General features: G+C 40.0%; 1 protein-coding gene across 1 annotated transcript in view; it reads right to left on the reverse strand.

Annotated features, from left to right (window-relative positions):
* Positions 1-26,007, reverse strand: part of LOC126092273 (microtubule-actin cross-linking factor 1) — a 497,641-nt gene that overhangs the window by 289,004 nt on the left and 182,630 nt on the right. The window contains exon 5 of the mRNA XM_049907790.1: positions 23,205-23,297. Within this exon, the coding sequence (XP_049763747.1) occupies positions 23,205-23,297 (93 nt within the window). The remainder of the gene's footprint in view (positions 1-23,204; positions 23,298-26,007) is intronic.

Here is a 26,007-nt window from a genome sequence, read left to right on the forward strand (position 1 = left end):
GAAGTAGAGAGCCGGCCGGGGTGGCCGAGCGGTTCTAGGCGCTACAGGCTGGAACCGCACGACCGCTACGGTCGCAGGTTCGAATCCTGCCTCGGGAACGGATGTGTGTGATGTCCTTAGGTTAGAGAGGTTTAAGTAGTTCTAAGTTCTAGGGGACTGATGACCTCAGAAGTTAAGTCCCATAGTGCTCAGAGCCATTTGAACCATTCGGAACCGAAGTAGAGAGGATATAAAATGCAGACTGGCAGCTATACTCTGTATTCCCGCACCAGTGATACGGATTCTATGAGCAGTCGAAACCTACGATGTCATGTTTTGCCAGCCTCGGCATGTAATATTTATCTGCATGTCTGGATGAAGAGATTGCTGACGAAAGACAGTCGTCCGAAATTACTTCGAAATATGTTTGCCGAAAGCGAATAGCTTGGCTTCAGCTGTGCCAGGTATAGATGTTTTACCTATTGATGACGGGTGAAAATTTACAGCGATGAAAGGAGACTATGGTATAGGGATAAGGGCAGTGTGACATGGAAGTCTGCTTCAGTCCCGGAGGGGTGCACGGATAGCTTAATGGTTAACGCGACCGCTAGCGCTAAGAGGGTTCGAATTCCGGTCCGGAAGAAATAGTCACATGTCACCAATAAGTGGAACATCTATACCTAACACAGGTGAAGCCAAGTTATTCGTACTGGAAGAATTTATTTCGAAATAATTTCGGACAGCCACCTTTCCTCAAAAATGTCTGTTAATCCAGACATGCAAGTAAACAAATTTAATTGTTAAGAAGTTTTTTCTAAAGTATCTGCCTCGAGTGTAAGCTTGTACAGAATTGACTCAGACAAAAAGAAGCTTTTGAGTTATGTGCTACGGAAGAATGCTGAAGATTACACAGATTGAATAACAAATGCGGAGGTACTGAATCGAATTGGGGGAAAAAATTTATGGCAGAACTCAATTAAAATAAGGGATCGGTTGATAGGACTCATCCCGAGGCCTGCGAAAATCGTCAGTTTGATAATGGAAGGAAGTATGGGAGGCAAAAATTGTAGGGGGAGTCAAAGTTTTGACTACAATAAGCACACGGATCTGCGATGCAGTAGTTATGCAGAGCTGAAGACCCTTGGACATGGAAACAACACAAAACAATCTTCGGACCATAGACCACAAAAACACTATATGGCGACAGATGTAGGCCACCAGTGTCTCCTTCCACACTGCCCCCACTGGGCTGCAAGCCCGCAGTGACGACGTCTTCTGGAGCTCGGGTCCAGCGGCGGCGGCCCACGCGCGCTGCCTGGGACAATAGGTGCGGCCGCTGGCGCTGTATTAGGGGCCGTCGCTGGGCGGCCTTACATCAGCGTGACGTCAGCGCACGCGCCTCCACAATCTGCTGGCGACTCCAGTCTCACCTCTTGTGCAAGCCGCGCTGGAGCTGGACGGGGGCGCGGCCTACTTCACGACGCCTCCGAGGTCAACCCACGCGACTCAGCGGCGCGCATCGCAATCCACAGTCGCCCTTGCCCGTTTTCAGAAAGAATAGGCTACACCACTTCACTGCTACTGCACACATAAGGACCTTCGTTACTCTACCTGGCATTCAACTGCTCAGCCAGCCACCACTTGCAGCCAACCAGCTGGTGTTCGTATATAGTTCACAATATAAACGTACGATGATGTGAAAGTATACGGCAACAATGCACCGTCACATGACACACTGGTTCGGTAACACAGACGCTTCCAGCGGTCAAACAAGTCTGAACGACAGAGACAGATCACATCTCTGTGAAGAACCAGAAATCGGAAATGAAGTGGAGGACTTTCAGATCGAAGACCAGCGTCTCACAATTCAGGTGATAATGAGAAAATTAAAAATCGATCAGGATCGTTTTTCAACAGTTTGCATGGCATTTTGAAAATAGCAGGTTCCACAACGGTTCACACCCACTCAAAAAGCTCGCCTAAGCGAGGCAGTATGTGGACCATCCGGATGACTTCTGCAGGCGCCTACTCCCCATGGATGAGAGTGCTGGGTGTTTATCACTATTACTCCTAGACAGATGATCAAAGCAAGCAGTGGAACGCGTGGATTTGCCGTTGCCAAAAGAGGTGAAGACCCAACTATGATCGGATACGGCAATGATAACAGATTATGCTCGGACAAACAGTCACAGAAGCACACTACCGAAATTTCCAAACGAACGAGACTGAAGAGTAAGCGTCGCAGGAAGTCTAATAGTATTTTCGTTCAACAACGTCCAAGCTCATGCAGCACAGGACACAATCGCACTAGCTGTTTCCTGGGATATCTAACTAGAACGTTTCCTCAACAGCCAAAATGCAAACTTCTACAACCAACGTCCCCGCCAGACACGAAGTTTGCAGCTTGTGAGGAGTGTGTCTAACCTACCCGCAGTTATCCAACTGGGGAATGGGGTCCTACAGTTTAGCGTGGAATCCGAACCATTTGTGATTTCTAGCGACTCCTCACATCGATCAGAGGTGACGGTCAGGTTGGAAGATAACTGAAAAAATCCATAGTCCTACCGAGATTCAATGCCGCGACCTCTCCTTTTCCAGGCATCCGACTTTTTTGTGCTTTTTTAAACGTCGGATGATGAGTAAAGTTTACGAATCTTCGTAATTTTCACAAGCACTTCTGGTCGAATGTAAGTGATACCTCAATACCTGTTAAGTGGCATTGAGAGCACACTTAGCGCGGAAAACGGCTGAAGGTTAAAGAAGGCAAAGACATATATGAGTAATAGTACTAGAAAACAGCGACTATCGTAACATCAATCTTGGGAAAGAGACAATAGTGGAAGAACTGGAAGAATTCTCCTATGTAAAAAGTGCAAGAAAGGATCGTAAGTAGAACGGCATGAGCGTAGAAAACTCTCTTCAATCAGATACTGATAAGGAAGAGAAGTTCAACAACTGGACTATACGGAAGTTAAAGGTGGAGCATCGTAAATCAAGACAAGAAATGGCGGGAAGCGTTTGAAATGTATTGCGATCTAGAATGTTGAAAGTTGAGTGGGCAGATGATGTACTAAAAAAATAAAAAGGAACAAATTAGGGGAGGAAAAGGCAGACTGGGGATTAAAGCCACATCAGAGACGGAGCAAAAGGATAGATGAGAAAAATTGGTCGTGTCCTTTCTAAAAGAACCGTCCCGAAATTTATTTTAAGAGATTTAGGGAAATCACACAAAATCTAAATCTGTCGGTCGGGGATCCGCGACGTTGCTCTCCCTAAAGCGAGTTCAGTGCACTACTGCACAATTTAATTCGGTGATAGGTGATGCTGGAAGATGTGGTAGAGAGGAAAAATTGCAACGAAAGACGGCAACTAGAATATTTTTAACTGTTGGGAGTAGCAGTTAAGTAGAGACGGAAAGACTAGTACAAGACGGGAACAGTTGAACGCAGCAAACCAGTCGGACTGGTAACAAAAGTAAAAACACGAAAAATCAAGCTGTACTATTGATCCATGTTATGCGTGCAATCCAAGTCTGTTAAGCCGGGCCAGAAACTATAAATTTTCCCATGGTGGCTCTGAAATCGCTCACTACTCAATCTATTACTAAACAAGAAATCTTAGCCCTCGACTCGTAGACGGGGAGATCTTTGTGTACGGAATACTACTCCATATGTAGAACGTAACGTCCGACATTCCAGAAGTGCAATAGGTCATTTATTTTCACGATAAATGCAGGGTTTCCAAAACAAAACTAGCCTGAACGGCGTATTCTGCATTTCGCGACAAAATAATCTAAAGAGGTATCATAAAAACTATTATAATACTGAAGCAATAGGAGTGCTCTTGTCTTGTGCCAGCCAGTTAGCAGCACTGAATGTAAATTAAAACTGAGAGAAGAAATTGTTTGAAGAAATTTTTTTCGTCTCTGTAAATTTCATTTCAATAGCCACCATTGCATCGTGGAACGTTGGTCCTTTTTTAAGTGAAAATTTGGTGTCCACCCACAAGTAAAAAAATTATTTATACTCCGAATACACAGACTTTTCACGACACAGACATTTCATGCCACAGTCAACGTAGTTCAAGCAGATGAATCCAGTAACACTTCCGCAGCATATCCACGAATCTCCGTGTAATACTTCATATTACAATAGATGGTTTGCTGAGATTTGTGGATTGGACATAAATATTGGATTGTTTGCCTGATTTGTTTTGGCTATGGTATGAAATGTTTACGGATGCCAGTGGATATTCAAGTTTTATGACGTGCGTGTAGTCCGATCCACGAACGATGGCGGTTCGCGCATGGTCGACGATTCCCAGCGATAGTTGCACTTCGCGCTTGCGGGTGCTCTCCGCTTGAAGAAAGCCTGCAAAATATGTGCTCTCGCTTGCTTATGCAGAATTTATCACTTGCCACCACAATCAGCGATGACAACTCGCAACAAATGGAACCGAAATTCACTAAACAATTCGTTACGATCAGGTCTGATGATCGTAATAGTTATGGCATTCACAGCAGAGCGGTCAGAACAGTACTGACCGCTCATTGGCTGTCGAAGAATACGTGACGTAGCTGCGCAGAACAAGCTTAAACTCGATCGCCATCGTTCGTGACTCCATCTATTCCACTTTTTAAATTACCAACAGTCGAAATCACAGCCGCAGTGATTAAAATAAAGCTTTATACCTAATGACGAATTAAAGTTTCCAATACTGAAATTTATTCCTGAAATTCAACTTAACTGTGGTTATAAATGCACAACCTAAAGCGACACATGAAAAATCTACGATGGACCGGAGTATCGAATCCGGATTTCTCGCTTATCGCGAGTGGTGGCTTTACCACTTGGGTTATCCGAGCACGTCCTCCGGGCCGACCCAAGCTTCCGCATGTCACACACCTATCTATTTCTTCTCGTAGATTATTAATTCGAGGAGCGAACTCGGATAGCTCAAATGGTAAATCGTCCGTTCGCGATAAGCGGGAAATTCGGGTTTGAATCCCCGTTCGGCACAAATTTTCGTATATCGCTTTTGGTAGTTCATCTACATCAATTAAAGTTATTCGTTCGCAAGACATGCTTGTACCTGAACTAGCGGAATGTTAAAATTTGACGTGCCAACGAAATATGCAACATTAAAGGCGGATGCCCAATTTCAGCCAGAGAAGTACGGGGAAAGGAGGCATTTGTGGCCTATCATAAGTAACTATCCTCAAATTTAACCATTTTCGTGAATTAGAAGGACCGCTTTAAAGCTAACTGTATTTGCCTTTTAATTTAGAAACTATGGGGATGATCGCAGAGCTTTTAATACTGCAACGGCGCATACCGAGCGCTAAGCTGAAAGTTCCCTCTGCAAACGTGTTTACAAATTATTCAACACAGCTGGTGGTGGCGTCAGAGCGTACGTTCATTTTGTAAGAGCCTTATCAGACCCTACTTAAGATAAAACCAACTTTAACAACAGAGTACTACATGACTGCAGGTCACAGTTTCGATACGAAAATACGAAGCCTGGTAAAGGCGACCCAGAAAGAAAGAAACCGGCTTCGCTAATGGATGAGAGAGGTACGTGGCACCCTACGAGGCCAGCTTTCGCATGCAGGCTTTAATGATTTAAATAAATAAGACGGGAAGAATCGCCCCAGAAAGCGGAAGTCGACAACACGTATTTTCCTCACGTATACGGAGAATCAAACAATATGCAGCGGATCGCTCGACAGAAGAACTACTATCCGTGACCCGCGCGTTGAAGCCCTATAGCATCCTGTCAGCTGTCATCCCTTGTATCATGGGGTACTGCCGATACGGCCTCGCAGGTTTAATTTACTCTAACGTTAATTCGATGGAATTGTGTTCCGGTACCAAAATCATCACAAATTTTCCTAACTCACGAGTATGTTCCAAATACTATCTAAGTAATAAGAAACACATGTCACTAAGAATGTCGTTACGTGTACGCTGTAGTTAGTCTAATTCCGCAGAAGAGTGCTACTAAACTATACGTCTGGAATGAAAGAGCGTTGCAGATAATGCCACATAAACGCATTTAACTCTTCTCCGAACAATGTGGTACCACCACCACGTCACCTGAGAAATAAGTTTTCCTTCGCGCCAGTGATTCCTTATGTCTCTCACAAAAACTTGGTTATGCAAATAACCGCCTTCGTAAGAGCCCGTCTTTTTCCCCCACCTTCTCCCCCCCCCCCCCCCCCCAGTTGCTGATGATGCTCCGTCGAAGCCCTTGATCCACGACGAAAGTGCATTATGGACACTTCGGTCAAACAGATTTTTCTTTTGATCAGTTCGTTGCGTTATAATAAAATTCAGCGTCTCTTTTTGTTACTAACAATAACAATTTTATTCCGTTCAATATGTACGCTGAGAATCTTAATGTTTATACTACGCCCTCCTTTTAACTTAAATGAGCGGAGTACAGAACGTAATTAAATACCAAATGCTTCAAATCCTACGCTTATTGTCCGGCTACGTCTACGCCACGTAGCGGCAACTCAGTCAACTACGTGAATTCTGTTATGTGATTAACTTCCCTATTTTACGGTGAACTTTTTTTTCATAAGTTAAACATTAAAAATTTGATGAAGCGATATTACGCAACATTGTAAAAACACACGTTTTTCAATTTCAGCGTTAATCAACTGGGTCCCGAGATAACAAGAATACGGACCTGTAAGATTTAAGAGCGTGTGCTGAAAAGTAATGCTTCCTAATTTTTTTATATGAAAACTCAAAAGCTTTTTACATAAAACAAACGTTACAAACTTCCTACATATATGTTCAGAATATTCCGGAACTTCGTCCACAAAATTTTTCTACGTTTACGTTTTACTTATTGTGTACATGATCTCCTTCGAAATACTCTCCTCCACCGCTCCCAAAGCAGTTTTCACTTCTGGAAGCAGTCTTGGTACGCCGCTTATTGGATCTCGCAAAGCGCCGTCTGCGAATTTTCTTTTACCTCGTCCATCGTTGCACATATTCGTCCTTTAAAAGGGGTTTCCAACTTTGGAAACAAAAAACAGTCCGCAGGGTCCAGGTCTGGAGAGTACGGAGGATGAGGCAGCCTAGTGATTCTGTCACGCACCAACAGGGATGAATGTGCGGGTGCGTTATGGTGATGCAAGAGCTAATGAATTGTCTCGCCACATATCAGGCCATCTCCTTCTCACATTTTCGCGCAGGCGTCGCAGCACGTCCCGATCGTACCGTCGATTATAAGTTTGCCCCTGTGGTACGAGTTGACGAAGAACTAATCATTCAAAGTCAAAGAAAACTATCAGCACGGCTTCGACATTTCACCTGACGAGGTTTTTTTGGTCTTGGAGAACATTTCTTGACCCATTGTGATGATTAAACCTTGGTCTCATCATCATAACCGTGGACCCACTTCTCATAACCTATTATGGTTCTCTTAAGTAACATCTCGCTCTCATCTGCGCGATCCAAAAACTCGTGGATTGCGAGGCGAAGGTCTTCCTGAGCCGTGGGACGAACTTGGCGGCAACAAAGTGAATTCCAAGCTGCTCTGCCAGGATGAAATGTTACCTTCTTCTGTAATATCTCGGACACTCAGTTTCTGATGGGTACGCACAATTTCGTTGACGTTCCTGACATGAGCGTCGTCGGTTGACATCAAAGGACGTCCTGAACGAAGGCCATCTGTAACTTCCAGCCGGCCATTATTAAACCGTGTGAGTCATTCGTAACACCGAGTACGCCTTCAGCATTCACCACCGTGGGGCTTCCTGCATCATTTGGGGCGTCTCTTCAATGGTTTTCCACGCGAAAGCAAAATTTAATGCAGGCGTGTTGCTCCTCTAACTCTGCCATATAAAAATTCGCAAACTGCGAAACAATGTTCTACTCAATACAGCACTGAACAATAACTAACAGACATAAAACACAATGAAACGTCCCTCAGTTATACATTAAATACAACCGTGTGCAGGGATGCCAACCGCATTTCGCTTCTTGACATCACTGGCGAGAAATTACGAATGTCACGGAATTTTTCGAACAGACCTCGTATTTATTCTTCGTCTCTACACATTTGTAGTCTTCTTCCGCTAGAGGGCCCCGAGGTGTAGCGTGTAACGCGGTAGCGTGTAACTTAACTATGTCGGCGCGTGAGAAACCGCGTGCTGTACTATAGTTTTTAATTCGAATAGTTCGTCCGCGCAAAGGGCACCATCTCCCTCAGTATAACAATGCCAGACCACACACGAACGCTGCGACATCATCTGCAACAAACCGACGCCTTGGGTTCACGGTCAGCGATCATCATCCTCCATACAGTCCAACTTGGCACAATCTGATTTTCATCTGGTTCCAAAACAGATGGAACACAGTCGAGGATTTCACTCTGATAGTAATAAAGCACTGCAAGCAAGGGTGAGGTTGTGACTTCGTCAACAATATCAAACATTCTACAGCGACAGTATCAACAAACCGGTCTATCATTGACAGTAAAGTGTTGGTCCCCAGGGTGACTATATTGAGAGATAAATATATAGATATGAAGAAAAATGATGTAGAATGTTAGTATAGTTTGTTTTATTTAAAATACTTTAAAAGTGGAAGAGACGACATACTTTTTTAATTTAAGTTGTCGCTTTCCTGAAATGTTTCTGCGTATGCAGGTCATTCACAGAGCCTCTTTCAAACTTCTCTTATCTCCCACAGCCTATCATTTAGTATCTCCCACTGCAGCCCTCTTTGGTTCATGTAATCTTTCACCTGATCTCTCCATCTCGTTCGTGGTCTTCCAATTGGTCTTTGTCCAGATTCTGTCCATTCTAGGACTCTCCCTGGAAGTCTTTCTGGCCCACAAGTCCACCCCTTTGTCCACATTGTAGGAGACAGGCAACAGCATGATGTAGGGGACTGTGTGTGCCCCAAGACAGTCACGGTAGCTGTGAAGGCACCACATAAACCCCAAAAAATGATTGCAAACGAGGCTCTGGTGAAACTCCATTAGGCCCAGCAAGCCAGTAATGGATAACCCATCTGCTTTCGAGAATCAAACGAGCCTCAGACCAAAACCAATTTATTTCAACTAACCTATAAATACTACATCTCATACATTCCTCCAACTAACCAAGTTCTTGAAGTAATCAGGGAAAGATAATTTACTGAGAACAAAATCTTGAAAGTGGATTACTGCATATACAAGAGTGGACACTGCTGAGAAGTTACGAGAAATGATAATACACAAGCTGCATGTGTTCAGCAAACTATCAGCATTTCACGAGAATAGCAGAAACAATACTGCACTTATTCAGTGGAAGACACAAATCAATTCAATGTTTTTGTAAAGAAACTTTTCTAAAAAACCACATAAAAATAAATGGTTCTAATATTGTTGCTCTGCCACCCTTTGAACATAAATGTGTGACCAGCAAATTGTTTCTGGCAGTTTTGATTTTATTAATAGTGCAAACCATTGCAAGAAGACTTGCCACACTCCCGCAATGAGATCAAATCTCACCCTGGCACAAATGTTGAGTTTCATCATGTTTGGGGCTACAAATAACAATTTAGCATTTGAGCACTGGAATGAAAAACAACAAAAACTCTCAGTCATCTACAGGGTGACCTATTTCCCATTTTGCCGTAATTTTCATACAGTGAGCCAAATTCTGCAACAAGTTAATGGCAGTTCATAAAAATAGAGTAGCTCCATGTGATTTTGACAAGTATCTCACCTTTGGCATTAAACAGTTAACCCTCTTTTTCACATTGTTTGGAAAAAAGAAGACAGTAGCTCCTCCACTGTTAGTAATTTTCTCTATCAATGAATGACTGAACTTTCATTTGAAGGAAAAATTGCAAAATTCATCACAAAACAAATTCCAGGAGCTGTGTGTTGGAATACGTTTCACACACTCCACTCTCACCCCAGTGAAGAGAATGATTCCTTGACGAACACTGACTTACAGTATGCTTTAAGTATGAAATGATTACTTTTTAGTATTCTCTACCTCAGGCAATCAAATTTTCTTCTACAGCCAGATAGGAAAGTATTTCCTAGGGCTGCATGTCACGAATAAACATTTTCACTTAATATGTGCAAATATTAAAGACCAACAACAACAACACCGTCAAGACAAGCCCTTTACCGAGGCTGAAGTGGTTCCGAGACTTGTTACTGTTCTTAGAACTTAGAACTACTTAAACCTAACTAACCTAAGGACAGCACACACACCCATGCCCGAGGCAGGATTCGAACCTGCGACCGTAGCAGTCCCGCGGTTCCGGACTGCAGCGCCAGAACCGCTAGACCACCGCGGCCAGCCACTGCCAACAGTTACAGACAATAAATGTGCTAAAATTTGAACCTTCAATAATTAGTATTTCCTCCACCACTCCTGCTTCTCCACCATGACCAGTCTGCAAGACTTGCAATATATGCTACCACTTAAAACTAAATTAATCCACAATAGTGTTTAAACAAAAAAGTGCCCAGTGTTCCTACAGGAGTAGTAGTGGGCAAAATAGGGAAGAAAGTACTATAAACATATGTCCAGAATCAAATACTTGTCGAGTTATAGGCCATTTTACTATTGTCAAGAACTAGAGTACTCAGTGGAGTAGACAGTCATCCTGTTGAGGTTTATCACTCTTTTCTTACTGCTTGTATTTGTCTCTGCTCTTAGTCCTTCAACTGTGATGCCACTGTCAGTCACAAGCCTTACAATGGTCTCCTGTATCAGCAACTCCAAATGTACAGTTTTGAGGTTGTGTTGGCATAAGAGCAAGATTAATGATTCAACAAGCTGAGAACAATGCAAATGGTGATATGGAGTCCTAATATTTAGGGGGAAATAGAGACATTGTATTGGATGGGCATATGTGATGCATGCAAAACAACTTCCAGCTAGTAATTCAATGTGTAAAGTGTTTCAGCAGGCTGTGCCAGCAACTTGTAGACACAGGATCATTCACAAGGACAAGGGACACAGAAGGCCTTGTACCACCTGCATGCTAGTTACAGAGGATTGTTCCTTGCAATGAGCGGAAAATTATATTGAAACAAGTGGGCCAAGAATCAGAGATGCCAGAAGTATAGATGCGCTCTTGTGTATTCAATTCTGCACAAGTTGACACTTTATCACATCACTTCGAAAATGAGCAAGTTCTCAAGCCACAATATTGCCATGCCAGATTACAGTTTTTTTTCTAATGTGGTGCACTATATATCAGTAGTTGACACCTTGCACTATATTTATGGATGAAGTGGGATTTGCACAGACTACAATAATACGAGGGTGGAACTTAAATAGTGTCAACTATTTTATCACAACCAATACAAAAGAGTTACATGTTTGCACCTGTTACTGTCCTTCAAAGTAGTCACCAGCGTTGTGCAGAACCCGTTGCCAGCGATGTGGAAGGTGTATTATACCGTTAGAAGAGCCTGTTCTGCAAACACATCACATTCCTCCACGGCAGACCGTCAATGAACAGTATTACTGTTCGTTTTTGGAGCACCACGTGTGACCAGCTTTGCAAAAGAAGTGGCGACACTTCCTGCACAGCTCACCCATCATTTTGCATGACAATGCACGGGTGCATACAGCACAAGCTTGGCTTCTCTGTTCGGTCGATGGGACTGAGAAGTACTGTACCATCCATCGTACTCCCCGGACATAAGTCTTTGTGACTTTGATTTGATTCCGAAGATGAAGGAACCACTTCGTGGCATTAGCTTCAGAACTGTTCCAGAGATTCGACAGGAGTAGACTGCTCCATTCACACTATCAACAGAACAGGCTCTGCTAACGGTATTCTATGCCTTCCACATAGCTGACAACGGGTTCTACACAATGCTCGTGACTACTTTGAAGGACAGTAACAAGTGTAAACATGTAACTCTTTTGTATCGGTTGTGATAAAATAGTTGCCACTATTTAAGATCCAAGCCTGATAAATTACCACATTAACAACACGTCAACCAATTCCTTGCTCCTACAACTGTTCTAAGATTTGCATCAGTTTCTCTTTATCTTCAATCAATGGCCAAGAATTTGAGAAACTAGATATTTAGGACCACATATTTTAACAGACAAAGTAACTGGTGTTATTACCAATTTATGTGAAACACATAATCTATGCTATTGCAGGGAGTTAGCATTGCAGAAAGACAACTGATATGGTTTCTACACATTGAGGCATTATGCTACTGAAATGGGAGAGAGGTTTGCCAAAGGTCTAGTATAATGCCCTCAATGTTCACCTGGTATTTATCACTGACTGTTCTGATTATGTGGATACTTCAAAGCATTGGAGTATTTCACAACCATCACCAACGCGCACATGTTACAGGGTTCACACGAGCTTACGATTCTTTGAGGAGGAGGACCAAAGGACGACTTAACACTCCAAAATCAGACTGCCAAAACTGTTCATTGGAATAAAGAAAAGCAGTCTGAATTAGTTTGGGACCATAAAAATGTAAATGTGGTATGTCATTGTTGGCTGGAATATCTCATGGAAACTGTGTCCCTCCTCTGCACACATTGGCCCCTGTCCTTGCAGATACGTGTGAAGTGTGTGTGGCATAATTTTTGTGTTGAATGATGATGGATGTTGATGATGACGACAGAAGGGACAGAGTGAAACCAAGTGCCTGGACATAGCCTACTTAGTAACAAGGGGGGGGGGGGGGGGGCGCACTGAGCTTAACATCCCCATCTGAGGACAGATTACCATCAGCAGTGTCACATGTCCTAATTTCATGAGACACTGCAAAGAGGCTTGGAATTTGACACAGGCGCAAAGACTCAAAGACTGGTGATCAGGACTTTATGCTATCAGCTCTCCTCCCCTTGCTTGCAAAATACTACGTGCAAATGTTTCATCCACCACTAGTATTTGAATTCGCTTTTACCTCCGATTGAGTGCCACTGCAAATGTGTGTGTCACCAACCTCACGTAACGGGCAAGTGTTATCAGGTTACAGTGGAAAATGTTACAACAAGATTTAAAGGCTGCATGCTAATACTGAAGTGAATTTAGGTTACAAAATAATAAAAGTCACTGTTTGATTTCAAAAGACAAATGTAGTTTTTTCAGACTCAAATGTGAGAAAGTTACCCATCCGTCTCAGAAACTAATAGTACAAAATTGAAATATTAATCTCCATGGTGCCATTTAGATGACACACATATATTAAGGGTGTTTCAAAGTTTTACCATCAAGTATCTTGCAGTGACAGATAGTGTCTTGGGGAAAAACTTTTGTAAGAGACACAATGTTCACCAAAACTTCCCAGCAACACCAGATGTCTTATTTTTGGTTATTCCTCTGAGATGTTGCAGGGTGTAGGCAATCTGCAGCATGCATATGTGCTATGTTTGCCAATAATCCAGCTATCTGCTCCATATGAAAGTGAGTAGGGCAAGCAAAATTCTTGATTATCTAACTTCTTTTCCCTGTTTGTACTTCTATCACTTTTGGGTCTTGGTTATTTTGACCACTCACACAGTCACCACATATTGGGCTGGTGGTAGGTGTAATACACGTTTATGTTGAGTTGGAAACACTTCACTGGACTTCCAGATATCATTATCTATTCAAAAAGTGTGTTTGTATATTTTCCAGTGAAAGATGAAAGTTTGCTTTGGAGAGCGTATTTGATTTCTTTACAATCATACAAACGTTAATCATTTCTGTGTTTGTTAGCATGGGCACAATGATGAGTAGGTCCTATTTTCTTCGTGTGCACCTTTGTTATTAAACCTGTAATTTTCATTTATGAAAAAATCAGAAAACATGTGGTGCTTTAAAGAACCACCTGGCCTTATGTGCCATTGTTGACAAAGGCTATTGCCCGAAAGCTTTAAGTGTGAAAATCTTTTTGTTGTGCCGATCTGCGACTCAGCATCTCTGCTATATTGTGAGTGGTAACTTTCTTTCTCATAATATTTTTACATTACATCCTGGATTTCCCATTGTTTGAAGAGACTGGACTGTTATAAATGTTTTGCTTACTTTTCCCTGTTTCATGTCAGGTCTTTCACCTTTGAGGGGAATAAAAAGAATTAACTTTGACTGTAGGATGTCACTCTCTGGAATTGGGATATTTTTATGGAAAGCCAACAAAAGTGTGTGTGTGTGGGGGGGGGGGGGGGGGGGGGGGGGCGTGTTCCAATTACCATGGAACAGAACTAACATTTATGGTTAGAAGCAGAAGCACGGCACTAAAATAAATATTCAGTGTCCTTCAGCAGTAAAGGACTACAGTTCTTGTAAGGGAGGTGTGAGTTGCTGTCTGACTTAGATCTGCTTATCGGCTGGGAAGAAGACCCAAAAAGCATTTTAAATGTTTATGATATGTACAGTGGGCTGTACGGAAAGATTCCATTGCATAGTTTAGAAGAAATGTCGTTCAGGGACTGATGGACCAGATGAATGTAAAACATATCAGTCCCAGAGCTGCAAGTAAGTTCAGACAGAAAATAATACATACATCACATGGAAGAAATTAGTGTCGAAGAACGTAAGATTTGGAAATAGAAATGTTCATTTTGTAACTTTCGTAGCAAAACACGGGTAGTTGTGAGGTATGTAGTAAAAGGAAGATTCAATCAAGATAAAACACAAAATGTTTATTTTGTGAAGTATTTCTCTGCCGAAATGAAAATAAAAATATGTTTGCTGAATTACATTTAGTGAGATGCAATAACTTTGTAATGTTCACTACTTTGTACTGTACCAAACGCTGTTGCTTAGCAGTGCACTGGACAACCAGAAAGTACTGAAAGATACCACCTTTGCAAGAGAAAGAAAGAGGGAAAGAGAGAGAGAGAGAGAGAGAGAGAGAGAGAGAGAGAGAGAGAGAGAGAGAGAGAGAGAGAGAGAGAAATACTGGAAAATTAATGTGTTTCTGATAATTCAGGTAACAAACGGTTAACTCATTCTTAAGGCTTTCTTGTTGAAAATCACACTATGAATTTACTGGAGGAGTTTACATGCAGATGCAGCACACCTGGTTCATAGGTCCAGCTACTTTGGTGAAATCTCGTCATCCCATGGCTGGCAAAATTCAATAGAAAGATGCCTTGTGGCACTGGAAAGTGTCAGCCAACATTTTGTCTCCAACAGAAGTTGTTCATCATTAAGTGATCCACCACATCTACACATTTGAGGCAAAGACTTTGAAACACCCTGTATATCTTCAACACTGCAATCCAATAATAACTGATATGGTAGATGAACACTGCTGTAACATTCAGTCATATGTACTATTCACACAATTCTCTTTTACATACATCTTATCAAAAATACAATTTCTCACTAGTCATTGCGATTCCCCTAGTTGTTGAGACTCTATTCACAGTGAGTGTGAAGCTTTCAATGTCTACTTTCAACCACTACCAAGTTGTTCACCACAACTACTACTGAACTAATTTCACTGACACAGCACTCCTGGCACTTCAACTTCAATAATCGATACCTACACGCACCCTTGAACTGTACAACTAAACATGTAAGAACGCTGACTGAAGGATCGTGGATCCCTTACGACATATATGAATAAACAGTGACCACCAGCTGTATTGTCAAGAAGACAAATGAGTTATCTCATCAAGCATTTTCTCCAGAGACATGTTTATTGCACTTCAGTTTCTAGTTCCTGAAAGAACATAGGACAAAGTTTTGTCAAATCCTGTGTAGTTCTATTACGATTGATTACAGAGAGCAGAAATGATATATAGGATTAACCAAAAACAAGAAAAAGTGTAAACTTTCAAGTTTTCCATGTTAATTTATCCAATAACATAAAATAAATAAGCCTATGTCACTGCCTCTTCACACACACAAAATGAAAGAAATACTTTGTGAACAGCAGCATAAAGATGCAGTTTGTTCAGCCTGTATTTCAATGCAGCCATCTTCATTGTTCACCTAAATACATACAAAACCAATACAGTAATAAATTAATGACTCAATAGTCATGGGAAGGTGAATGTACTATTGAAATGAAATGTCATGTGGCTAGGGCCTCCCGTTGGGTAGACCGTTTGCCTGGTGCAGGTCTTTCGAGTTGACGCCACTTCGACGACCTGCGCGTCGATGGGGATGAAATGATGATGATTAGGACAACACAACACCCAGTCCCTGAGCGAAGAAAATCTTCGACCCAGCTGGGAACTGAACCCGGGACCTTAGGATTGACATTCCATCACGCTGACCACTCAGCTACCAGGGCCGGACTAATGTACTATTGATTTCACTAAAATAACCACTCCAAGTGTGTTAACATACCAACTATACCGCCTGACAAAAAAGTGCAGTGCCCAGAAGAGATGGTCGGATATCAAAGCAACTTTGTGTATGTACACACAATTGGCTGCAGTTCTCTGTGACACGGAGAATGGCCACCAGAGTGTGAAAGTTTTGTTCATATTTAGTGTTGCGACCAGTCCTGGTAGGCCTTAAGGGTTACAAACATCGTCAAATGTTGAGTGATCATTGTAAAGGACACAAAGATGCTGTTTACTCATTTAAAACAGCGTTATTTGGCACCTGACAGTTTGAAAAGGGCCTCATTGGTGTCTCCATTTGTACAGTTGATCGAACTGGGCAATCACTTAGATGGGACAATGACTAGCAGCAACCCATCTAGGGTATTACCGTCCCATGAGTAGACTGTCATTAACACTAAAATGCAAACAAATGTCTTTGGAGTGGGGGTCAGTGATGAATGGCATCGCATTGTGCTGAGCAGTGAATCATGGTTTTGCACTACCCCAAATGAACACTGTCTGCGAGTATGGAAAGACGTGGGGAATGATCCTATTATTCCAATGCTGCACTGAGTAAGGATTATAGTAAGTGCAAGGAGAGACAGCTTTAACTGAAGTTTGCAAGCCAAAGTAAATACCTGATTTATTTGGTGCATTGTTTTAGTTCTGTCATCTACAGTTCCTCACGTCCAATACACGTCACTCAAGATAGTTGAGTATTGCATCCGCCAGGTCCTGGCCATCATGTCTTGGAATGGATATAAATACAACAGATCGCCCTTCTGCTAATCCCAGGATATTGCCACAACACAAGACACAGCTTAACTGATCACCGTGCACAATCTCTGGACTTTAATCAACAATGACAGAATAATATCTACCCACAATAATTTCTGCCACTATTTCTTCAACTACCCTCTTCCCCAGGATACTGATTACTTCCCCAAATATAGCAAAAGATTGATATGACATTTTTCCCTTTCCATAATCCTTATATTGACATGTGGGTAGCAAGAAATGGATCAAATTCACCTATAAATTACATGCACATCAAAAAGTTAGTATTATGAACACTTCCAAGTACATCATCAATAACTCTGACAGTCAGCAAAATTCTTCTGGATTTGAGGCCACATTGTCACTACAAAATTCCGACGTTTTGGCAACTACTGAAAGATGCCTTCCTCAGTGTGTATTGCTAACTGCTGAATGAGCAGTGCTCATTCAGCAGTTAGCAGTACACCCTGAGGAATGCGTCTCGCAATAGTCACCGAAACATTGGAATTTTATAGTTGATAATGTGGCCTCAAACCCAGAAGAATTTATTGACTGTGACAAAGGCTGTGGAAGCCTACGTTTATACCTCTGCGATGCATTATACCAGAATTGCACTTCAATTTCAAGTTGTGTGAGCAATTTTCCATCTATTAGAGGCAAGCTTCTGTTTTCATTTTATTTAATTTTATTTTTAAAACTAATAATGCAATCTCAGTGCCTTGAACTATTTTTATGAGCTGGAATTATTTCTGGGTACTTCCTGACCAAGAAATGAGGTTCTGCCAAATCCGATGTTGCCTCCAAACAGAGTACTGGTACATGGTGGACAAAATAACGTTCATCGATTTTCTGAATATGCTAAATAATGCATATCTGTAATTTCACTGTTGGCCAGCTTTCTCTGAAAAACGCATTAGTACAGCATCTTGTGGTACTATCGTTAAACGGAAGTTTTGATATTGAAAAATCACTTTCTTTATTATTTTTTTATGCCATTCATTTTGATGTAGTCATGGGTTTTTTTCAATTTTTTTCCTTAAGGAAAAAAAAGCACAATGTCGAATGTTTCTCAACAATGATGGACATTCCATTTTCATTTTGTTTGGTAAACTGTTTTTTCTTCATTTTTGGGCTTATCTGGTGTACGTATTTCTTCCCGCTTTTCTAAAATTTCACTTTGTGACAGTAAATTCTACCTAAACTCTTTGAGAATTTTGTAAAAACGTTATTAAAGTGCAGAACTTGTGTCATCTTCTTCTTCTTCTTCTTCTTCTTCTTATTCCTCCTCCTCCTCTGCTTTCTTTTACCAGAGGTCGATTCAGAGACCCACACTGTCTGTTTCAGTCATTTCTTCAGTGAGTACCAAAATATTGCAAATTGGCATCCATTAACAACAAGGTAGGAATCACATCTAAAGTAATTTGCTCTATGATTTAACAAACTAAAGCATACTATATTCAGTCATTCGCTTGAAAATCACACAGAGTGGATCTGCTGCTATCTGCTATTATAGGCATATGCGTGATGTAAAAAAGTTAACAAATGCATGATCATAAGTTAATTCACCATTTGACTCATGTTCATAAAACATGCCACTGAATGTTTCAGTAGTACATTGTTTTGTTTATGAACTGGAAAAAACTGACACTACATAACACTTTTCTGCGTGTGCATCAACTAAGATTCCTCAATGAGCAGGAGAGTAAAATTTTAGGGACATATGCATTGTGTGGAAATTAATCAGCACTGGCAATGTGTATCAATCAATTTTCCCCTAAAAGCAGGAGATTTAAATTTTAGGAACTTATTTAATGCCCATGGTTTTCATACAATTTTCCACAAATATTGCTGCATCCTAAAACCCGTCACCCTGGTCACTTTCCCAGCTTGCCCGCCCCAACATAGCCTGCCCGTACCTCATCACAGTAAAAAGAAATTTTCCATTTGAGGAATGACAAACAAAAGAGTATAGACTGTCTTTGATGACAGGCCATAAAAGAAGTGATGCAGCTGCTAGTGATTAGAAGTATGACTGGCTCCGACACAGTGAATAGTTTCTAGTTTCTGAAGACTCGGTATACTTGTTATAGTTATTAAAAAAGAGAATAAGTGGTATATAAGTCACGTTAAATAATGTGGAAACAGAAAAAAAAAAATTCCTGCATACTCTGTTACACACATTAGCATTCTTTCTCAACATGCAGCCCACTAATGACCATAATGCCAACTAACTCAGTAAGCAAGAGTGAACTGCCTAATGGCAACAGATAAGTTTTATAATCCATTCTTATCTAAATGTCACGAAACTGAAGTCTTATTATTATTTGTGCTGTACGATGTAGAAAAAATTTAATAACTTGATGCAAAAATGGCTTTAAGGAAAGTCTGTGAGCAGGGTGAATAAATATCAGGTAAATTTTATGGTTATCACTTACTTTACAAAGTCATTGGATCAATATCTCCAATTTATAGATTTTTCATTCCAGTAATTTCTTAGTCTTGCAAGTAAGGCAGACTATCTTCAAAGTAGAACCAAGAAGAAATAACTTCCACCAAATAATGAGGTGCTTCAATAAGCAATGTCACATTTAATTGTGTTAGAAAAAAGAAATTAATTCAGTTTTGTTCAGGTTTAATTTGAGCCCAACCATACAGGAGCCAACATCACAACAATTTTAGTAAAATTATTTTGGGTGTTAGACTTCATCATTATAAAAAACTAAAGCAACTAAATTCCCAACATATTGGCCAATTTTGAGCAATCCTCTTCAGGACAGTTAACCGCCTTGAAGACAACCACTGTAAAGTCAGTCAAAATGTCGCCAACTTAGTTGCTTTAGTGATTCATAATGATGAGGCTTAATGCCCAAAATTATTTTGCTCAAAATGACACTGGCAGTGGAAGCCATGTATATCATAACATTTGCATGTTGGCAAAAACTAGTTGATTATCTTGTATTATATATTTAATCCCTTCACTCCGCCTACACAGATTGTCAAAATATCTTTATTCTGTTCAATTCATTCCAAACTATGTGAACTGTCTAAAAAACTTCGTCTCCGACAATAGAAACAGTAGTACTGGGACATTTTTGAAAGACCTGGTACAGCTTATGCATAATACTACAGCTGCAAGGCATTCTAACCAGTACATCATGCCACACTTATGTAAGGGGACAGTCATCCTCGACCATTAAGTAATGGTCTCTCAGATGAAACATGATCAGTCTCTGAGAGGTGCCATGTGAATCGTTGCAGCATGATTGATGGATTAACAAATGAATATTGTCCAAAACCCAATGATTTTAATCAATACATTGGGAGGGGAGGGTGGAATTTGTTTCAGGATTTATCATTACATAAGAGGTTCGAAACTACAGATGAAACAGTGGACAGAAGATAGATGTTCCTTAAAGTATTTATTATGATTCTGTCAAAAGTTGCAGTATTTCATTTTGATTTTGATTTGGTAAAAGGCATGTATGGATTGACGCATTATTTCTGCAAACATTTATATGGCATGTGTTGCCACTTTTATGTTTATCATTAAGATCAGGCACTGTTGGTGCAGCCTAAGAAGGCCAGGCTTGAAAATGAATATGTAAGGTTCAAAACTAGTCACCTAATATAAATACTGCAACTGTTGACAGAATTGTTAATAAATGCTTTAAGGAATGTAATAAAGTTGCTTGTTGTCTCTCAACAAAATCTTGAACCTGAATAAGAAAGTTGAGGTTCATCATAAAGAAGACATCAGCGGGGAAGATCACGGTCCAGTGTTTCTGTATGCAGTTGGGGTTAACTGTTTTTCCCAAAGAAAGTACAACATAAGGAGATTAGAATATTGCTCTCCTAATCACAATGATATACAAAATTTCCAAGCTTTGCACAAGGAAAAAGCAAATTTTTGCTTACGTAAGTGGCTTTACTCCAGTAAACATTAATAATTAGCATTCCTGACTGAACATTAACCTGACTCTAGAACTCGCTTAAATATAAATTCTTCCTTAATCATCAGTATGTTTCTTCAAACCAATGACCAACTGCAGGCCTTTTGCATAACTACTTAGAAAACAATGTCACAGGGATATTGCTAGGAGAAATTATTTGTTTTCCTTAACATTCTTGAAGTTTTCAGTTTTAGGCTGCCATATCTCTCAAACAATTCACTAGTCATATGACCATCTGTCACTATGAGCCACTATGATACAATGTAATGCTGAGTGGCTGAAAAAGTCATTATTTATATATAAAGACAAGAGAACAAAGATGCACATTAGTTTTCCATAGCCTGAAGAACAACTAGGCCTGAAAAACTTTTGGAAACAGTGAAGGTAATAATCTATGACACATAAATGTAAAGGGAATGATAACACCTTGCAATGGAGAGCTTTTCTTTGAGAAACGGCTGCATGCACTAAAATACACACAGATTTTCATGAACACTTGAGCTGTTGTGTTTGTGAATTGACACTTTTTCATAACCTAAATATAAATGTGTGCAGGTGGGATCTGACAAAGTAGACAAAAAACTGAAACATGTACCCAGCACTTCAAGAAACCCGAAAAATATAGTTCATGAGAGAGCAAGTCCTAAAAGCATACTGATCAGCACTCAATACAATTGACTGAAATCAGATGTATTCTTGTACTTTTAAAATGAATTAAATGTATATCTCAAAGTAATGCAAGCAAGCAAATATTTAAACTGCCGCCAAGGCAGGGATATAATAGCAGTATGTAATTAACAAGTTGTCGGTGCACAATTTTAAGTACGCATTATTTCTTTTTAATGTTATGCTATTTACATCAAAGCTGTATTCTTTACATTATTTTCAAAACGGCAATAATGGTTTTAGAAAGATTGGGCAGTCTGTTTGCTGCAGTCAACTGGTACCTCTTACAATTACTTTGGATAGTTCTTTGCGTGGCCAGAGACAGAAGCTGTTCTATGCAAGCATAGTCTTCATTTACATACGCTTCTGACAGTTATGAGTTTCTTGGGCTCTTACCTTCCGTCCCTGATGAGGTGGCATTATTTGGCCGCAATTAAGCAAAAGACAAAAATATGTAAGCGAAGACTGAATTTTATACAGGGAGTATATTCAACTACATCATTATACTGAGGTAAAATAAAAGTTGGTAATATTCAAAGCTTCTGTAATATGCATAACTGCTTTGAAACCTGGTAGAAGGAGCCAAAGAATTGGTCAAATGCTATTGCAACCACACGAAGAACTGTCCATGTGCAGCAGGAATTGACACACACACTCTCATAATGCTATTTCAGAGGAGTTCACTCCAGACAATCAGTGCATTTTTACAGGGTAGTATCTACCCAGTTTCTAAATGGTGTGTGGAAGGCATGCTCTATGCATAAGCAAGTGCCAAGCTGATTTATTATGAAAATATTTATAAAAAACTTAAAAGAAATAATTTGAAGACAACAAAAATTCAGTAATGAATTTAGGAATGCATTTTAGCTAACATCTGCATGTAGGAAAATCGTGCCCAAAAATAACAACATGCAGTGACATGAATGTTGAACCTCCATCATCAATAATGACAGTCAATTTGGAAAAATCACGTTTCAATAACAGACGTTTATTTATAACATGAGTTTACAGAATTTTATAAGCTTCAGAAGCAGTTATTTTAATGGAGCAGTTCATTTAAATGGATAACTTGAAAACATGTACAATACTTTATGAAAATGTAATCTTTCTTAATCAGAAGAGAGAGTGGTTGCTAAAGTTTGTGGGAACCACTGAACAGCACTGAATACGAGTGCAAGTCTGGCTGAGAGAATTAATTGTGAATGCTTTCATTATGGGCTCTTGTTAATGAAGACTGGTGACAAGATATTAAAAAAAAATGTGTCTTCTACTCTGTACCCTATGAGGAAGATAAAATCTTTTCTATGAGCTTCAGGAATCATCAACAAATTGTTCTATTCTATTAAATTCAGACAGAAAGAAAAATTATGAATACCTGCAGATGACAGTAAATGCTATTAAATGGTATTTCTGTGCTGACAAATTGTGTATTGCAGAAATGACAGTCATAATAGTACCTATTTCTCTTACTTACACCATTCAAGTGAAATTATGAATTAAAAACTTCTCCTACACAAGAGAGAGCTGCAAAATTGGTATGTGATGTCATTACATACCTGGAAGTGCAGAATGATTGTCCATATGAGGCCCAGGATAAGTTTGGGGTTTCCATCCACAATATCGTCTGCACGTATATTTACAAGTTTAATCTGAAAATATAAAATAGTCCCTCTAAATATGACATTCGCACAATCAAGTCACAGTTCATATAATTACATATTTTTATTGCAAGCTGAATTACGAGATCATATAAGATAGCATAAAATGGTAACATCTACCGAGTCAACTAAACCACAGAAAAATCACAGTATGATGAATTCATAATAGAATTAAGTACTTTATGAAAGGTATGGTTCTACAGTCTCCTTACACTAGACCTACAATTGCTCAATACGTACAACATTGTTCTGTGTGATGTGTATGTAAATCAGACCCAAAATTATTCAAGAACTTAACTATTAATTACCCACAGCCCACATTATAGGAAGTCTACTTTAGAGAAATTATATATTACCTATTGACAAACAAATCATAATTTAATTTCAGTCTACCACAAATTTTAACTCAAAACAAATACATGAAACTGACTATATGCTCTCATTGCTACTCATATTAAAACAAGTTTATGTGAAAACTCAGAAGAAGTTTCTGTGAAATCTCTGACTGGAGAATAGTGCATTTATACAAAACAGCATCAATCAGTTAGGCATTGGTTTTGTTTTCTAACGAAACTGTTATACTCTGAGGCTAACTGATTACAATGCATATCCCAAAACTAATTGTTTCATATTCTGTTGTACACCGAGGTGGCAAAAGTCATTGGACAGCAATCTGCACACATACAGATGACAGTAGTATCGCGTACACAAGGTATAAAAGGGCAGTGCACTGGCAGAGCTGTCGTTTGTACTCAGCTGATTCTTGTGGAAACGTATCTGAGTTGATTATGGCCACACAATGGGAATGAACAGATTCTGAAATTGGTATGGTACTTATAGCTACACACATGGGACATTCCATTTTGGAAATCCTTCAGGAATTCAATACCAGTGTCAAGAGTGTGCCAAGAACACCAAATTTCAGGCATTACCTCTCACCATGGTCAACACAGTGACCAATAGTCTTCACTTAACAACCACATAGTGGGACACATGATGAATGTATCCGTTAGCACAGTATGGCTAAATTTGGCATTAATGAGCTATTGCAGCAGATGACCACTGTGACTGACTTTGCTAACAGCACGATATCGCATGCAATGCCTCTCCTGGCTTGTGACCATATGTGTGGGCCCCATATGACTGGAAAGCTGTGGCCTGGTGAGACAAGTCTCGATTTTATTTGTTAAGAGCTGGTGGTAGGGTTCAATTGTGGTGCAGACCCCAAGAAGCCATGAATCCAAGTTGGCAACAAGGCAATGTGGAAGCTGGTCGTGGCTCCATGATGGTGTAGGCTGTGTTTACATGTAATGGACTGAGTCCTCTGATCCAACTGAACTGATCAATCACTCAAAATTGTATGTTTGGTTCCTTGGAGACTATTTGAAGCCATTCATTTTTATGGGTGGCAATGCACCATTGCACCATGTCACCAGGCCACAACTGTTCACGACTGGTTTGAAGAACATTCTGAACAATTCGAGGGATCATTTGGCGACCCAGATTGTCTGACAAGAACCCAATGGAAAATTTAGTGGTCAGTTTGTGCACAAAATCCCGCACTGGAAACATTTTCACAGAAACTGATGGCTGTAGAGGCAGCATGGCTTAATATTTCTGCAGGGAACTTCCAACAACTTGAGTCCATGGCATGTCGAGTTGCCACACTACGCCGAGCAGGTGGTGGTCCAACACGTTATTAGGAGGTACCCCATAACTTTTGTCACCACAATGAATCTACTGTGTGTTTGCATGCTTGCACAATGGTAAGATGCTGTGTGCCACTGCAGCACAGTACATAACACTATAACATAGGACTACTAGTGAAATATTGAATTTTGTTCTTTTTCAAGAATGTATCCAATAAAAAATTAAGAAAATTCACAATCCGTTTCACTATTGTTACATTACCCTCTAAATATGAGAAATGCAATTTTTATTACTGAAATAAATTTTTAAAAAACCTTACAGTAAACACAGGAAAAGCCAGGGACTTCGTATTTTATCAAGTAACTCAAACTGTCTAAGAAGTTACATTGAAATTTTTGGAGTATAGATTGTCTTTGCCAAGAACAAGCCATAAGTGAGAAGTGATTTAGCTGTAGGTGATTAAAGGGAAAAAGTATGAGTGGATCTGACACAGGGAATGTGTGCCCAATGATTCTTTAGGTTGTTACAAGGTCCACATAACATAGGTTACTTACAATAATGCTTCAGTGGAATAAAAAGAAAAGTACTGTTTGGCCACAGCAGGTGTAAGAAATATTTGTATCAGAGGATGAGATCTTAAATTTGGAATTTTTCTAGCATTGTAAAAGGCTTCCCAAGTGTTTTGAGTGATTTAGACAAGATAATTTTTTAATAATAATTTCATAGTCATTATTTCATGGAATAGGATCGATGTACTACTGCCATACATGCCAATCATCAATGTTAAATTTTATAATGGCTGAGGATTATAACTTGGCCAGAAAGTAAAACTCTTCCTGTTCAAAAGTACACATTGTTCCCAATTAATTAATGTCATGAATTTAAGTTTGAGCAACAACAGTAGCTACAAATTTTTGAAGTTAATAGTTAAAAGAATTGTTGAAACCACTGAATTTGGAAAATAAAGCACATTTAAGTTCTTACTGAACTATATTAATTAAATTCTCTGTAATTTTGAGAATTTTAGCATCAAAGTCCTGCAGCTCAACAT

This window comes from Schistocerca cancellata, chromosome 7 (genome assembly GCF_023864275.1).
Source record: "Schistocerca cancellata isolate TAMUIC-IGC-003103 chromosome 7, iqSchCanc2.1, whole genome shotgun sequence".
Classification (NCBI taxonomy): domain Eukaryota; kingdom Metazoa; phylum Arthropoda; class Insecta; order Orthoptera; family Acrididae; genus Schistocerca; species Schistocerca cancellata.